This window comes from Gekko japonicus, unplaced genomic scaffold, assembly GCF_001447785.1.
Source record: "Gekko japonicus isolate JY-2015 unplaced genomic scaffold, Gekko_japonicus_V1.1 scaffold10, whole genome shotgun sequence".
In the NCBI taxonomy this organism is placed as follows: Eukaryota; Metazoa; Chordata; class Lepidosauria; order Squamata; family Gekkonidae; genus Gekko; species Gekko japonicus.
Window position 1 is genome coordinate 2,151,900 of NW_015167526.1, and position 21,770 is coordinate 2,173,669.

General features: G+C 48.1%; 1 protein-coding gene across 1 annotated transcript; it reads left to right on the top strand.

Moving 5' to 3' along the window:
- Positions 1-2,596: 2,596 nt before the first annotated feature.
- Positions 2,597-13,327, top strand: RPL6 (ribosomal protein L6). Its single transcript, XM_015413242.1, has 7 exons — positions 2,597-2,657; positions 4,615-4,764; positions 5,585-5,683; positions 8,834-8,977; positions 9,094-9,142; positions 10,520-10,704; positions 13,144-13,327. The coding sequence occupies exons 2-7, from the start codon at positions 4,615-4,617 to the stop codon at positions 13,294-13,296; spliced, it is 780 nt and encodes a 259-aa protein (XP_015268728.1). The 5' UTR covers positions 2,597-2,657; the 3' UTR covers positions 13,297-13,327.
- Positions 13,328-21,770: the final 8,443 nt, after the last annotated feature.

The following is a 21,770-nucleotide window of genomic DNA, read 5'->3' on the forward strand; positions in this document are numbered from 1 at the left end:
ATATTAGCCACAAGGTATAGATAGGGGCTCTGGGGCAAGTGATGCTCTGTCTTCTTGGTGCTTGGGGGGGGTCAACAGTGGGAGGGCTTCTAATGTCCTGGCCCCACTGCTGGACCTCCTGATGGCACCGGTATTTCTGGCCACTGTGTGACACAGAGTGTTGGACTGGATGGGCCTTTGGCCTGATCCAACATTGGCATCTCTTATGTTCTTAATAGATGCTTTCGAATTCTGGTGCTGGAGAAGACCCTTGAGAGTCCCTTGGACTGCAAGGAGATTGAATCAGTCAATCCTAAAAGAAATAAACCCTGATTGTTCCTTGGAAGGCCAGATACTGAAGATGAAGCTCAAATACTTTGGCCACCAAATGAGAAGGGAGTGCTCACTGGAGAAGACCCTGATGCTGGGACAGACTGAAGGTCAAAGCAGAAGGGGACAGCAAAGGATGAGATGGTGAGGCAGTGTTATCGAGGCAATGAACATGAAATTGAGCAAACTCCGGAGGACAGCGGAAGACAGGAGCCTGGCGTGATGTGGTCCATGGGGTCGCAAAGAGTCAGACTCGACTGTGCGACTGAACAAAAACAAATAATGGAATGATTCATAAAGTTGCATTTGTAAAGGTATGGGTACTGTATTGCTGCCTATCACTGTAAATCTGCTCCAGCCTAGGTAATTCTGACGCCATTTACATGCCATGTTTAAATGCTTATGCTTTGTTTCACCTCCGTTTCAGATTTCTGCTTGCCGTTAGATTTCTGTAGTTCAAACCCGATTGCCCTGTTCCTTGGATGTCTCATCCTGTTGATTGTGTTTGACTCACCCTATGTAAACTGAGTTTCAGCAAAAAAAAAGGTGCATTATAAATAGCATAAATAATTAAAAAAAATAAAAATCCCTAGCTAAGCTAATGTAAACCATGGTGCAGGTGAGAAACGCTTCATCTTTATCCAGCCCATTAAAGTCAAGTTGCCTAGCAGAGTACATTATTTTCCTTTTCTTCCTATCATACCTCATTTCGGGGACAGAAGGCGGCATGGTACAGCCCGATCCCGTCGGGTCGGCACTTGGGTGGGAGACCTCCAAGGAAGATGCTGCAGAGGAAAGGCCATGGCTTCTCTCTTGTCTCAAAAGTCCCTTGCTCGGGTCACCATAAGTTGGCAGAGACTTGACTGCACTTTACACACACGTCATTTCTACGCTCGCATGATGCTTCTGCCACGCATATCGGCAGCATAAATTGCACAGGAGTTTAGTGGACTCGAATCCTCCCCAAGCTTGTGCAGGAATATACTTGTATTCGTCTTTAAGGCAACAGCAGACTCCCATTTGTTTTTCTTGCAATAGACTAGGGAGGCAATGTTCCCTCTAAGCTGTAGAGTCTTGTGAGCAAAAATTCTACTTTGTGAGCTACTGGCATTAAAGTTGTGAGCAAGCAATTTGGCTACTGCATAAAGTAATTTGCTCTGGAGCCCTCCTTCCTGAGCGAAGACAAAAATCTGTGAGCTGGAGGCTAAAAAACTGTGAGCCAGCTCACACTAACTCAGCTTAGAGGGAACACTAGAGGCAACCAGTGTTCCCTCTAGGCTGAGTTAGTGTGAGCTAGCTCACAGTTTTTAAGCCTCCGTCTCACACCTTTTTGTCTTAGGTCAGGGAGGATGGCTCCAGAGCAGTGTTCTAAGTTGAGTTAGTGTGAGCTAGCTCACAGTTTTTTAGCCTCTGGCTCACCCATTTCTGTCTCAGCTCAGGAAGGACGGCTCCAGAGCAAACTAATTTATGCAGCAGCCAAATCGCTCGTTCACAACTTTAATGCTAGTAGCTCACAAAGTAGAATTTTTGCTCACAAGACTCCACAACTTATAGGGAGCATTGGAGGCAACGCCTCTCTGCAACAAATCCCCCTGGCTTTGTCAGTCAGTCAGTTTTTCTTCGGTGCATAACCAGCACAATTCAGTTAAAACGGTTTAAAATCTCTAGGGTTCATTCATAAAACATTTACAAACCAATCTGCACTCGTATCAGTCTTATATGAGACACTTTGGTTGAACTACATATAAATACTCATGAGTTACATTATAGACAAATAAAATGAAATTCAGCCAATGTGCTTCCTATTTTGTCCGCTTCAGTTCTTGACTTGATCCTTATGAATTCTGTAAGGTGTTGCCAGAACACAAATGAGAGAGAGCTGAGGATTGGAATCAAATAGAAATTTATTGCTTCTCTCCGTATCTGGGTAGCCAAAGAACTTCCCTAATATGGGTTGAAGAAACTGTACTCGAATTTCTTTACCGCGTAAATGTAAATCGCTCAGAACCAGCAGCTCTGCCTGATTGAGCGATCAATAAATCGAAAGGTATTATTATTATTATTATTATTATTATTATTATTATTATTATTATAAGCCCCCCCTGGCTTTTAAACAGCCACACCGTTCTTGGTTCCTGCCTATTGGTCCAGAAGAGCCAGTCCGATCCCGAAGGTTCTGGACAGCGCCAATCGACTTTTTTCTCCTTCATTCCACCTAACCGCCGACGGGGCTAGAAGAAACTACATCTCCCAGAGGGCCTACAAGAGCCGCCGTGCGATGACGTCACACATCCGGTTCTCTTTAGCGCCGGCCTCCCGGATATTGCCTCCTTTTCCCTTCTCCGAAGGTAAGAATGGCGGCCTTTCACAGCTTCGCGGCCGGGCCCGGGTGTCGCTATCCACCGCCATCCGCCCGAATGAAGCGCAGTCGGCTCGCCCGAGACGGGCAGGCCGGTTCGGGGACGCCCGGGGGACGGTGGGCGGTTATTATGTAGAGCGGAGGCGGTAGCGGTTGGAGTAGGCCGCGGGGGTTGCTCCGGCTCCGGTTGGGAGGCCGGCTGTCGGCTGGAAGACCGCGTATGAAGTCGGCCGCGGGGGTAACGGGTTTCCCCAGCGGCAGCCTGCTTGCGCGGAGTGCTTGGAAACCGTGATCGATTCACACGTGCAGGGGAACGCGAGCGTCGGATTGGGTGCCGGGCGCGTGTTGGAAAAGGCCCCAGCTTTGGAACAAAAGTCTCCCCGCAGATAGAAACCCAGCTAAGCAAACCTGCCCGGGTGTGTGTGTGTACACGTGTATAGGTCCTGGTTGTCTGTTCTCTTGCACGAGCGTGTATTGACCCTCGGGGAGAAAGGTGAGCTGTAGTTCTTGTGAGTGTACAATGAAAGCCTGGTATCCCCACCAGTGTTCCCTCTAAGCTGAGTCAGTGTGAGCGAGCTTACAGTTTTTTAGCCTCCATTTCTGTCTTCGCTCAGGAAGGGATGGCTCCAGAGCAAACTGATTTACGCAGTAGCCAAATCGCTTGCTCACAACCAGTGTTCTCTCTATGCTGAGTTAGTGTGAGCGAACTCTCAGTTTTGTAGCCTCTGGCTCACACGTTTTTGTCCTAGCTCAGGAAAGGAGGGCTCCAGAGCAAACTAATTTATGCAGTAGCCAAATCACTCGCTCACAACTTTAATGCCAGTCGCTCACAAAGTAGAATTTTTGCTCACAGGACTCCACAGCTTAGAAGGGAGCATTGCTCAAAACTTTAATGCCGGTAGCTCACAAAGTAGAATTTTTGCTCACAGGACTCCACAGCTTAGAGGGAGCATTGATTAAGTGGCCCAGTCTCCCCTGTCCCCTCTTCTTCCCCTACATGTGTGAACCGGCCCTCGGTTGTGTATTCCTTGCTCCGAGTGATCGGTCTTACTCATCGCACCAGCAGAGTGCCTGAGCATAAAATGTAACTCTTACTGGGGTGGGATTCAGGTGGGCTGCCCTGTTGGTCTAAAGCAGCAGAACCAAGTCTGAGTCCAGTGGGCACCTTTAAGACCAGCAAAGTTTTATTCTGGGTATAGGCTTTTGTGTGCATACAGACGTCATCAGATGATCATGCGTGTGCACACGAAAAGCTTCTACCCAGAATTAAACTTTGTTGGTCTTAAAGGTGCCCACTGGTTCTTCTGGGGCTGGTAGAGGTAGCTCCTTAGGGGTTGTCCACAAAGTACAGCATGTGGCTGAAGGCTCCTTTGGACACCTTGTAATCTGCTCCATCTCTTCATGATGAGTGATGACCGTTTATGGATGTTCTCTTATTGAGGAGCTGGGTTTGAACTGGGGGAGGGTTTCAGATCCCTGCCAGCTTGGGTTATGATCCTTTGGGTTGGTTCCTTTCTCTGCTGAGAGATGTGGGCAGAGCATCGGTTTGATTACTTGACTGTGGAAGGGCCTCATTTCTGTGACTGGCAGTAGAGTTTTACACACTCCTGAATTCTGCTCAAGTGTCCCATTTTGGAAAAGGGACTTTATGCTACGGAACCCAGAGAAGATCACGTCTTTTGGGGGGCAGGTGGGCTTCACATATTATAGTGGGTCCTTTTTGGTTCTTATGGATCCACATTATTGGGAGAGTAAAGGCGAACTTCTGCCTGGGCTTACTTGAGAATTAATTGCTGTAATTTCTTTGAAGGAAGCCTGTGTAGAAATAGGGTGTAGGAGTTGAGGGTGCGCTTAACGTTCTCAAAAGGTGCCGGGTTGCCCTCTGTTTCATCTTTACTTTTTCCCACCTTGTACAAGATGCTGATCTTCATTTTTCTGTTGCTCAGATGGCGGACGAGAAGAAAGCAAAGAGGGTTCGGAAACGCCATGCCAGCCGAAACCCTATGCTGGTCCGGGGGATCGGGAGGTATTCCCGATCGGCCATGTACGCCAGGAAGGCCATGTATAAGCGCAAGTACAAGGCTCCAGAAACGAAGGTAGGGGAGTTCAGGAGGTCCTTGGAATAAAGGAATCTTGAGTGCAACACATAAGAACATAAGAGAAACCAATGTTGGATCAGGCCCATGGCCCATCTAGTCCAACACTCTGTCACACTGTGGCCAGCTATACCAGGTGCCATCAGGAGGTCCATCAGTGGGGCCAGGGCACTAGGAGCCCTCCCACTGTTGCCCCCCCCCAAACACCAAGAATACAGAGCATCACCTGCCCCAGCCTGTGAGTCCCTATCTATACCTTGTGGCTAATAGCCACTGATGGACCTCTGCTCCATATGCTTATCTAATTCCCTTTTGAAGCTGTCCATGCTTGTAGCCGCCGCCACCTCCTGTGGCAGTGAATTCCATGTGTCAATCACTCTTTGGGTGAAGAAGTACTTCCTTTTATCTGTTCTAACCCGACCGTTCAGCAATTTCATGGAGTGCCCATGAGTTTTTGTACTGTGAGAACGTACTTCCCTCAAAAGCAATGCTTGCCCGAAGGGGTCAGTAGCTCTTTAAAAATACTGGCTGCATTCATGGTGGCAAAGAGGTCTGTTGACAGCAGTTACCCATAGCAGCTAAATGGCGCTTCCCCATTCAGCGCTAGTATACCTGCAAACGTTGCATGTTGGGACAATCAGGGAGGGAAGAGCTGTTGGCATCGCTCCTTTCTTGTGATCTTCCCCGTGGCTCTTGGGTGGTTGCAGTTGGGGTCAGTGTCCAGGATGAGGCAAGCCTTTAGACTGATCCAGCAAGGTTTGCTTTTTGTGCACAGCATTTGTTTGCAAGGGACTGACGCTCACGTGTCTTTTGTCTGCAGATCGAAAAGAAAAAGCGAGAGAAGGAGCCGGCCACGATCACGAAACCTGTCGGCGGGGATAAGAATGGTGGCAACAGGGTGGTCAAACTTCGCAAAATGGTAAGACGTCTCAGCCCAAAGTCAGGGGCTGTGTTCATATATTAATAACGGACATCTGCTTGTGAGTGGCCACTTGCCCCAGGGTAAGAAAAGTCTCCCCACCAGGCAAAGACGCCTTAGAGAAGTTGGCTCTTTGATCCCTTGGTGGGCTGCAGATAATTAGTTCTGGTAACGTGTGAGGAGGTGGCTCGTGAATGCTATGGTAGGCTTGGTTGCTGGGCTGGCTGAAATGAACCTTTTGGTGGACGCCACTGGTTTCTGTTGTCAATCACGTCTGCAGCTAGCCAGGATATGAGCAAGCGGCTAGCCTGTATTCATTCATTCAATTTATACCCTGCCCTCCCCGCCAAAGCAGAAAGAAAGATTATCGTATATATATATATATATATAGGTTGCTTGTCCAAAATCATCACTTTTGGGGGAAAATGGAAACCTTTTAAGTGGAATGTTAGAGGGCAAGTGATTTAGCAGGTTAAAGGTTTTAGATATCTGGATGGGATACTCATATTAAAGAAGTTTTAAAGTCTGTGAACAGTAACATTCTAGTGATTTCCCGGGTTTTTTATATATATAATACACACACACACACACTAAGGGAAATCAATATATCCCTGCAGCCCTTCGAGTGTTTAATTACAAAATTTGCGCCAAATTGCTCTATGTAGGTTGCTTGTGGCTGGGTTATTTGGGAAGGACAGCGCACAGGCTGTTGTGTCGGTGGGTGTAAGAGCAGTAAGTGACTGTAAGAACGTGTTTGGTGCACGCAAGGTGGGTACAGGTTGCCACGCTGTAGAATACCTGGAGGAGACAGAAAGAAGAATCGGGGTTCACGTCGCCATTCAGTCATGAAGCTCACTGGGTGATTTGGGCCACTTGCTGCCCCTCGGTGTAATCTACCTCACAGGGTTGTTGTGGAAATAAAACGGGCACGGACAATGCCCTGAGCTCATTTAATAAAAAGTACAATTGAACCTTTAATGGTACTTTGAAACTTAGGAAAAGTACACACCAACTAAGTTGAAACGTTGATTGATTTAGTTCATTGATAACTGTGCTTTTCTCTCCTGTGGGGACCTAAAGTAGCTTATGTCATCCTCTGCTTTTATCCTCACAACAGCTGTTGTGCAGTGTGGCTGTGTGTGTGTGAGACTGGCCTTATGGCAGAGTGGAGGATTTGAACACAAGTCACCCAGAGCCTAGTCTGGCACTCTAACCACTGTGCCATGCTGGCTGGAAGCCACTGTTGGTGTGAGAGTTCAGTGCCCAGTTCTTGCATTGAAGTTATTCTGTGGGGTTCGTGACCTTTCATTTTTCTTGTCAGTTTAATGTGGCAGGCTGTGTCCCTGCAATTGGAGTCAAAGGCGTGTCCCAAAGAACATCTGAATGCACATTGCTTGCTGCACATCAGGGTCTGTAATGCACAGGTATCAAAACGAGGCTGAATATGTGACTGGTCAAAAGTCACCCACCGAACAGAGACTCTAACTCAGTTCTTTGCAACCCTGTTCTGACACTCATGTCCTTTTCAATGTGCTTGTGCATAGCAGTGTATTCGCAAAGGAATGAATGAAATCTGGGTCTGTAATGCACAGGTATCAAAACGGCCCTGAGCCCGTTCGCGGGATGGGCGGGATATAAATATAATAAATAAATAAATAAATAAAACTAGGCCGAATGTGCGACTGGTCAGAAGTCACCCACTGAGCAGAGACTCGAACTCAATTCTTTGCAACCCTGTTCTGACACTCATGTCATTTTCAATGTGTCTGTGCCCAGCGGTGTATTCTTGAAGGAATGAATGAGCTATATAACAAATCCTTTTCTTCCGTCCCACAGCAAGGTTTTTATGCCAGAGGTCTTAGGACACTTGCACAGAAATTGAAAATGATTTGAGTTTTGTGATTGCTATGATTAAATCTTAATAATCAGCTAGATTTTGCTGGGTCACTGTGTTAGTCTGTCTGTAGCAGCAGAAAAGAGCAAGAGTCCAGGCGTACCTTCATAGAATCATAGAATGTTAGAGCTGGAAAGGACCTTGCAGATCATCTAGTCCAGCCCCCTGCACTCTGCAGGAGCATAGCTGAAAGATAGCCCTACATACCTACAACATACCCATCCAGCCTCCGCTTGAAAACGTCCAGCGAAGGAGCATCCACCACCTCCCGAGGCAGACTGTCCCACTGCTCAACCACTCTGACAGTTTATTTATTTATTATTTATTTATTATTTACATTTCTATCCCGCCCTCCCCGAAGGCTCAGGGCGGCAAACAACATGTAATTGATAAAACAGTAAAAACATTAAAAACAATACAAAATATTAAAATTACATCATAATTTATAGCCTATCTAGAACAAAACTAGCTAAAAACCAAGATGGCGGTCCTCCAAGCGTTCCAGTCTTGCCCATGCTGCGAAAAAAGGGTATTTAGGGCTTTGGCAAACCATGCCCATATCTAGATGTCCTCCCGGGCGTTGGTGGTATACTAATACATTGGTGGTCTAGTGGTGGTGGCGGCTCCTATTCGAAAGCCTGGCGGAAGAGCTCCGTCTTGCAGGCTCTGCGGACAGTTAGGAAGTTTCTCCTGATATTTAGCCGGTAACGACTCCCTTGTCATTTCTACCCATTAGATCTAGTCTTGCAATCCGGAGCAAGAGAGAATCGATCTGCTCCATCTTCTGCATGACAGCCCTTCACATATTTGAAGACTGCGATCATGTCCCCTCTAAGCCTTCTCTTTCCCAGGCTAAACACACCCAACTCTTTCAGCCTTTCCTCGTAAGACTTGGATTCCAACCCTCTCACCATCCTGGTTGCCCTCCTCTGGACATGCTCGACCTTGTCAACATCTTTCCTAAAACTAACCAAACTTATGGCAGGGGAGGAGCTTTCGTGAGTCACCGCTCACTTCTTCAGATATGGAAGTTCCTCCCCTGCCACAAATTTGGTTAGTCTTGAAGGTGCTGCTGGACTCCTGCTTTTAGTAGCCATGTTGGGGTGGGTACAACTCTAGGTGGTCTTAAATCTGTGGCACTAAACGGCAAATGCGGGTGCTGAACAGACAAAAGGGATTCTTGGAGTTGGATATGACATTGGCTTTTCGGGTTTTTAAAAAATTATCACACTGACTTTTTGTTTTCGTCCCGATAGCCTAGGTACTACCCGACGGAGGATGTTCCCCGTAAACTCCTGAGTCACGGCAAAAAGAACTTTGCCTTGCACAAGAGGAAGCTGCGGGCCTCCATTACCCCGGGAACCGTCTTGATTCTTCTCACCGGCCGCCACCGAGGCAAGGTGAGGAATACCGGACGAGGCGCTAGTGTCCCCGCCTTGAAGGCAGAACAACAGCGCCCCGCTCTGTGTTGTTCTCCCGTGACGCTCTGACAAGCCCTCTCTCTTTGTGTTTCCAGCGTGTGGTCTTCCTGAAGCAGCTGGGGAGCGGGCTGTTGCTGGTGACCGGTAAGCCGCTTTTCTGGGGGGGGGGTCAGCCTGGGTGCTGCTCCTTGCTCCATTTTTCTTTGTCTGGCTCAGCGGTAGGGCACCTGGTTGCCACGCAGAAGGGTCCCAGGTTCAGTCCCCGGCATCTCTAGTTAAAGGACCTCATTGCTGGGAAAGACCGTCTTTTGTCCAAGTCATTGGAGAGCTGCTGTTAAATGTGTTGGAGCCGTAGGGCAAGATGGCTTCCTAATGTACCCTCGGGATTGGGAGCCAGTTTGGTGTCGTGGTGGAGTGCGCGGACTCTAATCTGGGAGAACCGGGTCTGATTCCCCTCTCCTCCACTCGCACCTGCTGGATGACCTTGAGCAAGCCACAGTTCTGTCAGAGCTGTTCTCCTCAAGGGCAGTCCTCCAGAGAGCTCTCTCAGCCCCACCTCCCTCCCAGGGTGTCTTTTGTGGGGAGGGGAAGGGAAATGCGTCTGTAAGCCGCTCTGAGACTCCGAGTGAAGAGCAGGGTATAAATCCAATCTCCTCTTCTCTTCTCCTCCTCTGTTTTCCCTGCTTGAAAATGGCTCTGGGAGCTGCTCTGAGCTGTTAGGGAAATCTGTGTACAGCCTGTGTGAGAGTCAGTTTGATGTAGTGGTTAAGTGCGCAAACTCTAATCTGGGAGAACCGGGTTTGATCCCCCACTCCTCCACTGGCACCTGGCTGGATGACCTTGGGCGAGCCATACTTCTGTCAGAGCTGTCCTTGAAAAAGAGCAGTTTCTGTCAGAGTTCTCTCGGCCCCACCCACCTCCCAGGGTGTCTGTTGTGGGGAGGGGAAGGGGAAGGAGTTTGTAAGCAGCTCTGAGACTCCAAGTGAAGGGCGGGGTATAAATCCAATCCCCTCTTCTGTCTCTGTGGGTGTTAGCTGGTTTCTGTTGGAAATATGGCTGTCTGGAATAGCAGGAAAGCCACCTCTTGTCTAGCTGAGTCGTGGCTTTCCTGGCACACGGAGGCCCTTGTTGTTTTTTAAATAATTGATTTTATTAAAATATAAGTCAAGTATACATAAACAAGATTGCTGTATAATTAATACAAACTAAGTGCAGATACGTATATCACAATGCCGTCTATTAACTTGTCAGCAGGATCTTCCTTTGACCATACCCTTGTCACTTTCTGTATTAATGACGTATAATAAATCCAGATACATTTTAGAAGGACCTCAATAGTATTTTATGAGAGTGACTCAGACCATAAAAAATTCTCATAGATGTAGCCATTCTGCATGGCCAGTATTTGCTGGTAATACATCGTTTTCTGTGAAATGTGTTACGGGAGGACACCATTTTTTAATGAAGCTGGAATGGAGGCCCCTGTGTCACTCACTGGCGTTGTCTCCTCTTTGCCCTCAGGGCCGTTGGTCATCAACCGCGTCCCGCTGCGGAGGGCCCACCAGAAGTTTGTCATCGCCACCTCTACCAAGATTGACATCTCTAGCGTGAAAATCCCCAAGCACCTTGGCGACCTTTACTTCAAAAAGAAGAGGCTACGCAAACCCAAGCACCAGGAGGGTGAAATCTTTGATACTGAGAAAGAGGTGCGTGGGCTGGGGGGGCGGGGCGGGTAGGCTGGTGTCTGCTATGGAGTTAGAATGTGGGGCCGTCGCTGGGAGGGGCTGTGTTTTTAGGGTACGGTTCCCTTGAAGATTGGTCCGCTGCCCTCAGACGGGCGAGCGAGACTGGGTTGTGTTCAGATCTTTACAACAGGGTTCCCCAACGCTGTGCCCATGGGCACCACGGTGCCTGTCAGTACTTTTCCTGCCGCCTTCTAAGTGTTTTTAGGAATGGATGGGGCCAAATGGGGCTCCTGCCCAGTTGGCCATTAGAGATCTGATTGGCCGTACAGTTGAAAATCACCGCCGTTATCGGTTTTATCCTCTCACACTTTCACCCAGTAGAAGATCCAGCGGCACCTTTAAGACCAACAAAGTTTAATTCTGGGTATAAGCTTTTGTGTGCACGCACACGGAAATCCCACTTGAATCTACTTCCCCCTGTGTATTTCTTAAACTAGTCCTCTTCTCTTGGGCACTTGGTGTCTGTGTTTGTGTGTGTGTGTAAACTTGTGGTTGTTGGCTCTACCTCCCGTGGTGGACAGTTTGTGGTTGCACCCACCTCCCCGTGCCAGGAGGATTCCATAGGTGTCCACAGGCTCAGAAAGATTGGGGACCCCCCCCACCCCACCACCCCACTTCATAGTTATTCCAAAAGTGCATCTTGCAGTCCTCGGCGTGACCTCTTGAGTGACAGTCGCACTGGCAAGCGAGCCGAGCTTGCTGGCACTTAGGCCCCTCGTCTACTTCTGTGCCAGGCCCCGCAGCAAGAACTGCCCCCTGCAGAGCAAAGGGAATTGGTTTGCGCAATGTTCAGCCATTCTTAGTCTCCTGGACGTGAAATCTGTTCCACAGAGGCTAGATTGGCTTCATGAGATTTTTCGTCTCTGCCCTTCAGCCTGGAATGTTAGGGGGCTCGGGTCCGTCCCTCTGCCCTATTTTGGGGGGCCTGGGTGTCCTGCTTCCTGCTGCCAGTAGAGATGTGAAGGCCTGGGAAAAACCCAGTTTTCCCCCGTTTTTCTCCTGAAGCCTTTTTTGTTTTTTTCTGAAAAATTGAAAAAAGGAAAGGAAAGAAATTGATTATGGAACATTTTATTTTAACATGATACATAAAATATTTTAAGACAAGGTGTTCAAATACTTTCCAAATCATTTCTAAAAAATATGTATGGTATCAGATTGATCTAATTTCTGTGCACTGAGGACAAGCAAGTCCTAGGTTACAAACTGAACTCTCCAGTGCAAGAACAAGATGCATTTCTTCCTTGAGGAGGTGCTATTGTCACAAGAAAAGAAAAAGGTTTCAGTTTTGTTCTTGCATGTGGGTGGGTATTCTGTTGGTAATAATTGTTTGGATACACTATATTTTTAATATGCTAGTTGTGATAATTTCGTGCCAAGTAAAAATGTCCATAGTCATATTTTATGTTCCTAAAGTAACAGAATGACTTTCAATCTGGAAAACAAAAGAAATGCTAATGTAGTATTTTTTTCAATTTTTCCGAAAATTCCGGGGGGGAAATTCTGAGCTTCAAAATTTTCAAAAATTTTACATCTCTAGCTGCCAGGCACGGTTGAATTCCTAGGCAGTTGCCTGCAGTGTTCCCTCTAAGCTGAGTTAGTGTGAGCTAGCTCACAGTTTTCTAATCTCCGGTTCACACATTTTTGTCTTTGCTCGAAAAGGATGGCTCCAGAAAGCGAACTAGTCTATGCAGCGGCCCATTCGCTCCCTCACAACTTTAATGCCAGTAGCTCACAAAGTAGAACTTCTGCTCCACGGCTTAGAGAGAGCATTGGTTGCCTGGTATATGGCACATTTGTGTCTGTATGGAGAACAAGAAAAACTGAAAAAGTGACACTTAATATATGTCTTTAAAGAATCATAGAAAAGTGAACAAAAATAATATACATAATCATAGAAAAATATATTGACGGTGATCTCCGGAACGTCTTGCCGTTTCGAAGGAAGATCTTCTGAACAAAGATGTAGGGCAAAAACTGTCTCTCAATAGTTCATATCCTCTGGTGACGTCTCACAACGATCAAAGAAGATTTTCAATAATCATAACAGCTATAATGTGTAGTAGAACCTGCCATGGGCTAAGATGATTGTAATGATTGTAATGACATATATTAAGCGTCACTTTTTCACAATTTTTCTTGCTCTCCGTATTATCTCATTACTGTGCCAATCAGTTGTTATTACATTTGTGTCTGTGCCAGTATCCTTGGAGAGCCCAAAGAGTGGAAGCCGTTCAGTTGCATTTTCCATGATTGATTTTTTTTTTTGGGGGGGGGGGAGGATTTTGTTGCCGAAAGGCAATTAAAAATACCTTGGAACCCACCCAAGTCTTTGGATCCCACTGGAGTGTGGGTTCTTTTCTCGAAAGGGCCACTAACCGGCTGTCTGTCCTGCTTTCTCAGAAATACGAGGTGACGGAGCGGCGCAAGGCCGACCAGAAGGCCGTGGACTCCCAGATCCTCCCCATCGTCAAGAAGACGCCTCAGCTCCGCGGGTACCTGCGGTCAACCTTTTCGCTCTCCAACGGCATCTATCCCCACAAATTGGTTTTCTGAATAAGCGCAGAGTAAAGCTTGGGCAAAACCGTGACTGGCTTTGTTCTCCCCTTCCTGTTTGAAAGGTTTTTTTGCTGTGCGTGTGTGGGGGTTTTTTTACTTGTGTTTTCTCTGTAAGAAAATGTGGGTTAAAATATGCGCTGGTGTGGCTTTCCTTCTGGTATGTGATCAAAGGGTTTCGGTCGAGTTCTTCGGACCAAATCTCGCTGGGCCAAAGACCTCATTTCTCTTTACCGTCCACTCACCACCAGTGTTCCCTCTAAGCTGAGTTAGTGTGAGCTAGCTCACAGTCTTTTAGCCTCCGGTTCACACATTTTTGCCTTAGCTCAGGAAGGACGGCTCCAGAGCAAACTAATTTCTGCAGTAGCCAAATTGCTCGCTCACCACTTTAATGCCAGTAGCTCACAAAGCAGAATTTTTGCTCACAAGACTCCACGGCTTAGAGGGAACATTGCTCACCACCTGCCTTCAGTTTCGGAAATTGTTTCCCACGGGCATAATCGGAACTCGCACTTGTTCATTCCGGTAGACTCCACGTCTCGCGAGTCACGTGCAGCTCGTGGGTGTGCCACCCGCATTTCTTTTGGGTAGCGTGCTGCCTGCAGCACCGTCCTTGGCTAGGCTGGAGATGGGGGGGGTTTCCCATTTTGAGACAGCGGCGGATGGAGGGACTGGACCGTAGGTTACCTGTGGGCATCCATGAGCTGCAGATCAATGCTCCCTCTAAGCTGTGGAGTCTCTGGAGCAAAACTCCTCCTTTGTGAGCTCCCGGCATTAAGGTTGCGAGCGAGCGATTGGGCTACTGCGCCAATTAGTTCACTCTGGAGCTGTCCTTCCCGAGCTGAGGCAAAAAGCCGGAGGCTAAAAACCGATTAGCTAGCTCACACTAACTCAGCTTAGAGGGAACACTGCTGCAGATCTTGCAGCAGGAACAGAGGTGAAGGGGGCCCACCCTCTCCAGCAGCCCCCACCCTGCTCTGCCCGCTGCTGCTTTCTCATCCCAGTAGCCCGGTGGCTATCAGCAGGAGAACAGAATGAGCCTGCTCTGTCTTGCACACATTTGCAGCGTGCGTTGCTCGGTCTATAGTCCCATGCACACTTATCTGAGAGTGAGTCTAGGGCTTGCTTCCAGGGATGCATATATAGGGTGTCCTATGAGTGTCTTCAGTGGTCCTGAGGTGGGGGCCCCTCTTCCTGGGTAATGAGAAAGGAGAGAGAAGAGTTTGGATTTATTCCCCACCCTTCACTACCCGAAGGAGTCTCAGAGCGGCTGATAATCTCCTTTCCCTTCCCTTCCCCTCCCCGCAATAGACACCCTGTGAGGGAGGCGGGGCTGAGAGAGCTCTTTCGAGGACTGCTCTTGAGAGGACAGCCCTGAAAGAACTTATGACTGACCCAAGGTCACACCAGCAGCTGCATGTGGAGGAGGAGTGGGGAATCAAACCTGGTTCAGATAAGAGTCCGCACTCTTAACCCCTACACCAAACGGGTGAAAGAGGAAAGGACAATGCAGGCAGGGGTAAGGGCTGTGGCTCAGTGGTAGAGCATCTTCTTGGCGTGCAGAACATCCCAGGTTCAATCCCTGGCATCTCCAGTTAAAAGGAACAGGTAGGAGGTGACGTGAAAGACCTCTTGCCCGAAACCCTGGAAAGCGGCTGCCAGTCTGGACAGGTAATACTGAACGTGATGGACCAAGGGTCTGATTCTGTAGAAGACCGTTTCACGTGTTCCAGGAGGAGCTCTTCAGGGATTGGATGGTTTCGTGGGCCTAAGACAAAACTCGGCTTTTTGAAATGCATGATAATTATGTCAAGGTTGCCCCTAGAGGCGTTACAAGCCTGGCTGCTGTGCTTTGCTTGTGTCATTAGGTGGCAAAGAGAAACAGGCTGTGTCTACGCTCTGTGCTCTGGAAAACATACCTGTGGGCACACAGAATGATTAATAGCCTGACAAAATGGAGAAGGGGGGGGGGAAGATAATTATGCCAAGGTCATGGAGACATGGGGGTTTGGTGTATGAGACAGGGCCGCCGTGCTGCGGAATGAGGTGTTGGAAAGGGGCATGCAGCATTGCTGAATGCTAACCCATAAGACAACTGCTTGTAAGCCAAGAGGATGACATGAACATAAGAGAAGCCAGTGTTGGATCAGGCCAATGGCCCCTCCAGTCCAACACTGTCACGCAATGGCCAAAAATACCAGGTGCCCTCAAGAGGTCCGGCAGTGGGGCCAGGACTCCAGAAGCCCTCCCACTGTTGCCCCCCCCCCAAAGCACCAAGAATACAGAGCATCCCTTGCTCCAGACTGAGAGTTCCTATCTACACCTTGTGGCTCATAGCCACTGATGGACTAATAGCTCTAGATGTTTATGCAATTCCCTCTTGAAGATGTCCATGCTTGTAGCCCCTGCCACCTCCTGTGGCAGTGAATTCCATGTAAGAATGCCAGTTTGGTGTAGTGGTTAAGTGTGCGGACTCTAATCTGGGAGAACCGGGTTTGATTCCCCACTTCTCCACTTGCACCTGCTGATGTGACCTTGGGTCAGTCACAGGCTCTGGCACAGCTGTCCTTGAAAAGAGCAGTTTGTGTCAGAGTTCTCTCAGCCCCACCCACCTCACAGGGTGTCTGTTGTGGGGAGGGGAAGGGAAAGGAGTTTGTAAGCCGCTCTGAGACTCCAAGTGAAGGGCGGGGTATAAATCCAATCTCCTCTTTCTCAATCACTCTTTGGGTGAAGAAGTACTTTTATCTGTTCTAACCCAACTGCTCAGCAATTTCATGGAGTGCCCACAAGTTCTTGTATTGAGAGAAAGGGAGAAAAGTATTTCTGCTCTATCCCATGCATAATCTTATGAACCTCGATCAATATCCCCCCCCCCCCCCCCGAGTAACCACCCTGACTCCAATAAAACTGGAGTTTCCGTTGAAGGGGATTTTTAACACAGGGAAGCATTTTTGAACACCCAGACTGACAAAGTGCCAGAAAACTCAAAATCTTGCACATGTTTCTGTCATTTCTTTTACTCAGCCTTTCCTTTACTTGAGATGCCCAAGGGCTGCCAAAGTTCCCACACTAGTCGGGGAAGAGAACACCGCAAGACTTAGAGCTACTTTGGAATTTTAAACGGTGATGCTTATCTAATCGATATTAATTAGGGATGCACAGGGCAGACAGCAGACATGTGGCTCTTTTGGTTGGTAGGAATTGCACTTTTGTGGCACTCCAAGCTGAGGAGTGATTATCCATGGTTTAAGCAGTGAGGTGTTTGTATGCGGCGGTGTACACAAAACTTCCCGCTGAAGTTTTACGTCTTCTAATACAGCTAAAGAACAAATGCAGGATTGCTTTCTGGAGAACTAGCAGTTGTGTATTCTAGAATCTACAAGAGAGGAGTCTCACGTCCCCTTTCCTTTTTGCTTTTCCTGTTTGAAGAAGAAAAGAGATTGGATTTATACCCTGCCCTTCACTACCCGAAGGAGTCTCAGAGTGGCTTACAATCTCCTCTCCCTTCCCCTCCCCACAACTGACACCCTGTGATGTAGGAGGGGTTGGGAGAGCTCTTTTGAGGACTGAACCACTCTGAAACTTGTGACTGACTCAAGGTCACACCAGTAGCTGCACGCGGAGGCATGGGGAATCAAACCCAGTTCTCCCAGATTTGAATCCACGCTCTTAATCACTACACCAAACTGGCTCTCACCTTGGGGAGTCCCTCACCTTGGTGCCTACAGCGTTTCCCTTTTCCATCTCCTCCACTTAACGATCTCTTATTTTTTCCTCCCTATTTCTTGTTCCTCCTCATCTTCAGCTTTTTCGTTTTGTGCCTCCCACCTCCAAATTTACCTTCCCTTCCTCCTATCTTTGACCTAATCTTATTAAAACCCCATGCTGATTCTAACAGGGCTTGGAATCCTGGGCAAAGTTGGTTTCAGGGTCCCTAATGCGGTGGCTCAAGTGGTTAAGACGCTGAACTGCAGGCTGTGGAAGGTCAGTAGTTCAGCAGTTCGAGACCGAGCTGCCGCATGTCGGAGTGAGCTCCTGTCTCTGGTTCCAGCTCCTGCCAACCTAGCAGTTCGAAAGCAAGAAATTGCAAGTAGATAAATAGGTACCACTTCAGTGGGAAGGTAACAGTGTTCCGTGCACCTCGGCGTCTAGTCATGCTGGCCACATGACCACCGAAACGTCTTCGGACAGCGCTGGCTCTTCGGCTTTGAAACGGAAATGAGCACTGCAACCCTAGAGTCGGACTCGACTGGCTTTCGAGTAAGGGAACCTTTACCTTTAATGCCCCAAAAGGACCACCAAGATTTCGCAATGTAGTCTTGGGAGATCTCAGTGGCCTTCTTAAAGAAGAAACATCCCATGAGTTTAAGGCTTTTTTTATCCTTGAAGTTCAACCCTACCCCCTTGAGTGTGGCTATTCTGATGCACGCTGGAAGTCACTTGTTCAGAACGAGAGAGAGATCCTTGCGACGAACTTGAGGACAGAGCAGTTTTCCGCTACTTTTTGCCTTCTTTGTCTTGGAAAAGATACAGTTTTACAAAGCAAGCCTTTTCTGGGTCTGCTCGTTATTTTGAATATTTACAGATTTCCCTTCTCCCAAGCATCTCAGGGTTCAAGGCTAGGTAATGGCGATATGGATACAATTGCACTCGGAAACCGTTAAAGCCATTCTAAAGTATTAAAAACCAAAGTAGAAATGCACTGGGCCTTATCGTCAGGATCTTCCCCTGTTCGCCCAGGTTCAGGCGGTGTTCCCATTTGCACTCCAGAATAACTGTTTTGCAGGAGCATAAAAGCCCTCTTAACTCTGTTCCAGAAGCTGGGGTCAGCCACTGAAAGCCCTGGTGTGATCAACCCTTAGACAAAGGAGGTACTGACTGTAGACTTTGCTGGAAGAGCAAATGGTGTCGACAGAGGCTCTCCTGGTTCCCCTTCCAGCCCTAAAATACCTTCAGCTGGTGCGGCAACACATTCCTTACTTTGGCCAGACTTTCAGAGGATGCACAAGAATGCCTGTAATCTGTCCTCAGGACCTCGAGCAGGGGGCAGAATTGCACAAATGCAAAGTTTGAGTCCAGTCACTGGACTCCCAGTGCAGTGTTACCTCTAAGCTGAGTGAGTGTGAGCTAGCTCACAGTTTTTTAGCCTCCAGCTCACACATTTTTGCCTTTGCTCAGGAAGGAGGGCTCCAGAGCAAACTAATTGATGCAGTAGCCAAATGGCTCACTCACACCTTTAACGCTAGTAGCTCACAAAGCAGAATTTTTGCTCACAAGACTCCATAGCTTAGAGGGAGCATTGCTCCAGTGGCACCTTTAAGACCCAGGAAAGTTGTGCAGTCTACACCAAGCACTCAAGGTCAGACAACAGCGGTTAAAACTTTGTAAAGGCACAGCAGAAATGAAAGTAGACATTCCAAAGGCTTCTTCCCCACCTTCATGACAGCCAGGATCTCTCAGAGGTCTAGCTGACAAAAGTTTAATTTTGGGGATTAGTGAGAACTGAGTGACTTAGCGTGTGTAGATGCACAATGCACACACATTGAAAGAGACTTCCTCAAGCATTACATAGACTTCCACGTGGGGAGGCTTGGTTCTTCTAATCCATGCAAGTCGCTGATTGCATGCTTTCACGTTCTAGGCCAGTATGCAGAGCTTTGGCACCTTCTCTGGTTGGAAATTTGGATTTGTCAGTAGAGGGTGCTTGTGAGCAGAGTCCCAGGGATGTAGCTTTGTGGACCAAGCAGTCAGAACGAGGGAAAGTTAAAAATGTTGAAGCGTTTGACCTCCAATCAACTTCCTTTTCAAGTTAAAAGGAATGTGGGGACTTTACATCAGGACGCAGAAGCCATAGATTCAGTTTTCCAAATTACCCTGAGGGGAAATGACAAGTGATAATTGATTATGCAAAGTTAGCCATTACCCTTTAAAAATCAGCTTGGGCAAAAGAAATTGGGGCAAAGTTTCACGTGTTGTGCCCAAAGTGACCCTGGAAGATCGCCCTGTTGCAGGGGGTGTGTGCGCTTGAAGTTTGCCCATGCGAGTTCACAGCAACCAAGAATCAAACAGCCCCTGACTTTTATTTTGTGTTTTATTATTTACACAATTTTAACTGTGTAAAAATCATGACAACATTCATACTTTTTTTGCCCCTGTTAAAACTGAATGCACAGCAAATCACTCTTCATAAATCACACCGTAGCCAGATAGATGTGCTGACCTGGATAGCCGAGATCTCAGAAGCTAAGCAGGGTTGGCCCTGGCAAGTATTTGGATGGGAGACTGCCAAGGAATACCAGGGCTGTAACACAGGCAGAAATGGCAAAACCGCCTCTGACCATCTCTCGCCTGGAAAGCCCTGCAGAGTCACCACAAATCAGCTGCAACTTGAGGGCATTTTCCACCACCAGCCAGATGGCTGCTGCAATTCTTGAAAAAGTTACCAAACTGTAGGCCCAGTGGTTAAGGCGCTGAACGGCCGACCGGAAGGTCGGTAGTTCAGCAGTTCGAGACCACTGTTCCCGCTAAGCTGAGTTGGTGTGAGCTAGCTCACAGTTTTTTAGCCTCTGGCTCACAGCTTTTTGCCTTCGCTCAGGAAGGAGGGCTCCAGAGCAAACTAATTTATGCAGCAGCCCAATCACCTGCTCACAGCTTTAATGCCAGTCGCTCACAAAGTAGAATTTTTGCTCAAGGGTTTCATAGCTTAGAGCAGTGGTGGCGAACCTATGGCACGGGTGCCAGCCAGAGGTGGCACTCAGAGCCTTCTCTGTGGGCACGCGTGCCATCGCCCCAGCCAGGCCCAGACCATCATTAAAGTGTCGAATTCTCTGCCAAATTTTAAGTAAATGAAAGCATTTTGTATTGCTTTCCTTACTTTGTTTGGATAATCTTAAGTTAATGTATGAGTGGTTTTTTCTAAAGTAAAACCTCAGTATCCAGGTTAAATTGCCGTGTTGGCACTTTGCGATAAATAAGTGGGTTCTGGGTAGCAGTTTGGGCACTCGGTCTCTAAAAGGTTTGCCATCACTGGCTTAGAGGGAGCATTGTTCAAGACCCGAGTACCGCATGACAGAGTGAGCTCCTGTCTCTGGCCCCAGCTCCTCCCAACCTAGCAGTCCAAAAGCAAGAAATTACAAGTAGATAAATAGGTACCGCTTCAGGCACGCCGGCCACATGACCACGGAAACATCTTTGGACAGCGCTGGCTCTTCGGCTTGGAAACGGAGATGAGCACCGCGCCCTAGAGTCGGATTCGACTGGCTTTCAAGCAAGGGAAACCTTTAGGCCCAATGAAATCCAGTACATTTCAACTGGACAGAGGGAAATCGGGAATGATGGTATTTCAAGGGGCTTTGGTACAGTTCTTCTGTGAAAGGCCCCCGAAATAAATCGGTCGTAACTGACTTTTGGGGTAGTGTCAGAGATTGTGCAACTTCAGGAAGAAAGCTCAAAGCTTGCTAGCGACTATTCTACTGTGGTCCTAATGAGTCTGTATGATGGTAGGTTTTCATCCCCCCCCCCCCCCCCCCTTTTTTTTGTAAGTCCGTGGCAAGGATGGTGAGGTTGTCTTCGCACGTTTGCAAGCTCCAATTCCCAGCATTCGGGGAGGAAGAAGTGATGTCTGTTTCATGATAGGTATGTACCTTGATGTCCAGTACAGGGGCACATGCCGGGCTCTCCCTAATCACTTAGGCCAGGGGTGTCAAACATGCGATCCAGGGGCCGGATGAGGCCCCACGGAGGGCTTCTATCAGGCCTGCAGTGGAACTTGCTGTCTTCTGCTTCTTCCAGTTCTGCTGCTGCTGCGTCATCGTAGGTTTGCAGCTTACAGAGACACACCTGAACAGCACACTTAGGATTGCAGCAGCACAGGCATCTTGATGCAATAATTCAGAGCCAGAGAGGTGTCAGTTATCAGACACTGAAGTAAACAAAATATTGCAAGAGTGCTCATGTTTTAAGCGTGTTTTTATTTTAAGTTAAAAAAAAACCTTTGTGTCCGTGTCCTTTGTAAGGTTTATATCTCCACTACCTGGCATTACATTTTATGACACACATGGCCCGGCCCGAAAAGGTCTCATTTATGTCAGTTCCGGCCCTCACAACAAGCGAGTTCGACACCCCTAATTTAGGCTCTGTGAGAGGTTACCTCCCAATGTTCCGGGTCCTTTATTTAGCGGAGCAATCTCGTCAGGAGAATGGTGAAGCTATCCTAAAAATAGGATGGCTGGGAATACAAGGCAACACAGAGAGATCCTGCAAATGCATAGGCTAGATGCAGAGCTTTCGTTCTGCCAGGCGATCGAGGGCAGCCGCTTTTGCGTCCAGCATCCCCGTTTCTAAGCAAGCGGCTGGTTTTGCAGCAGGCCCGGCTCTGCTGACTCACTGCTTCTTGCTGAGCATGTCTCTCACAGAAGGACGAGCGCTCTCCCCCACCACCACCAGCAGCCTTGGGCATCCAATAGAAAATGCCA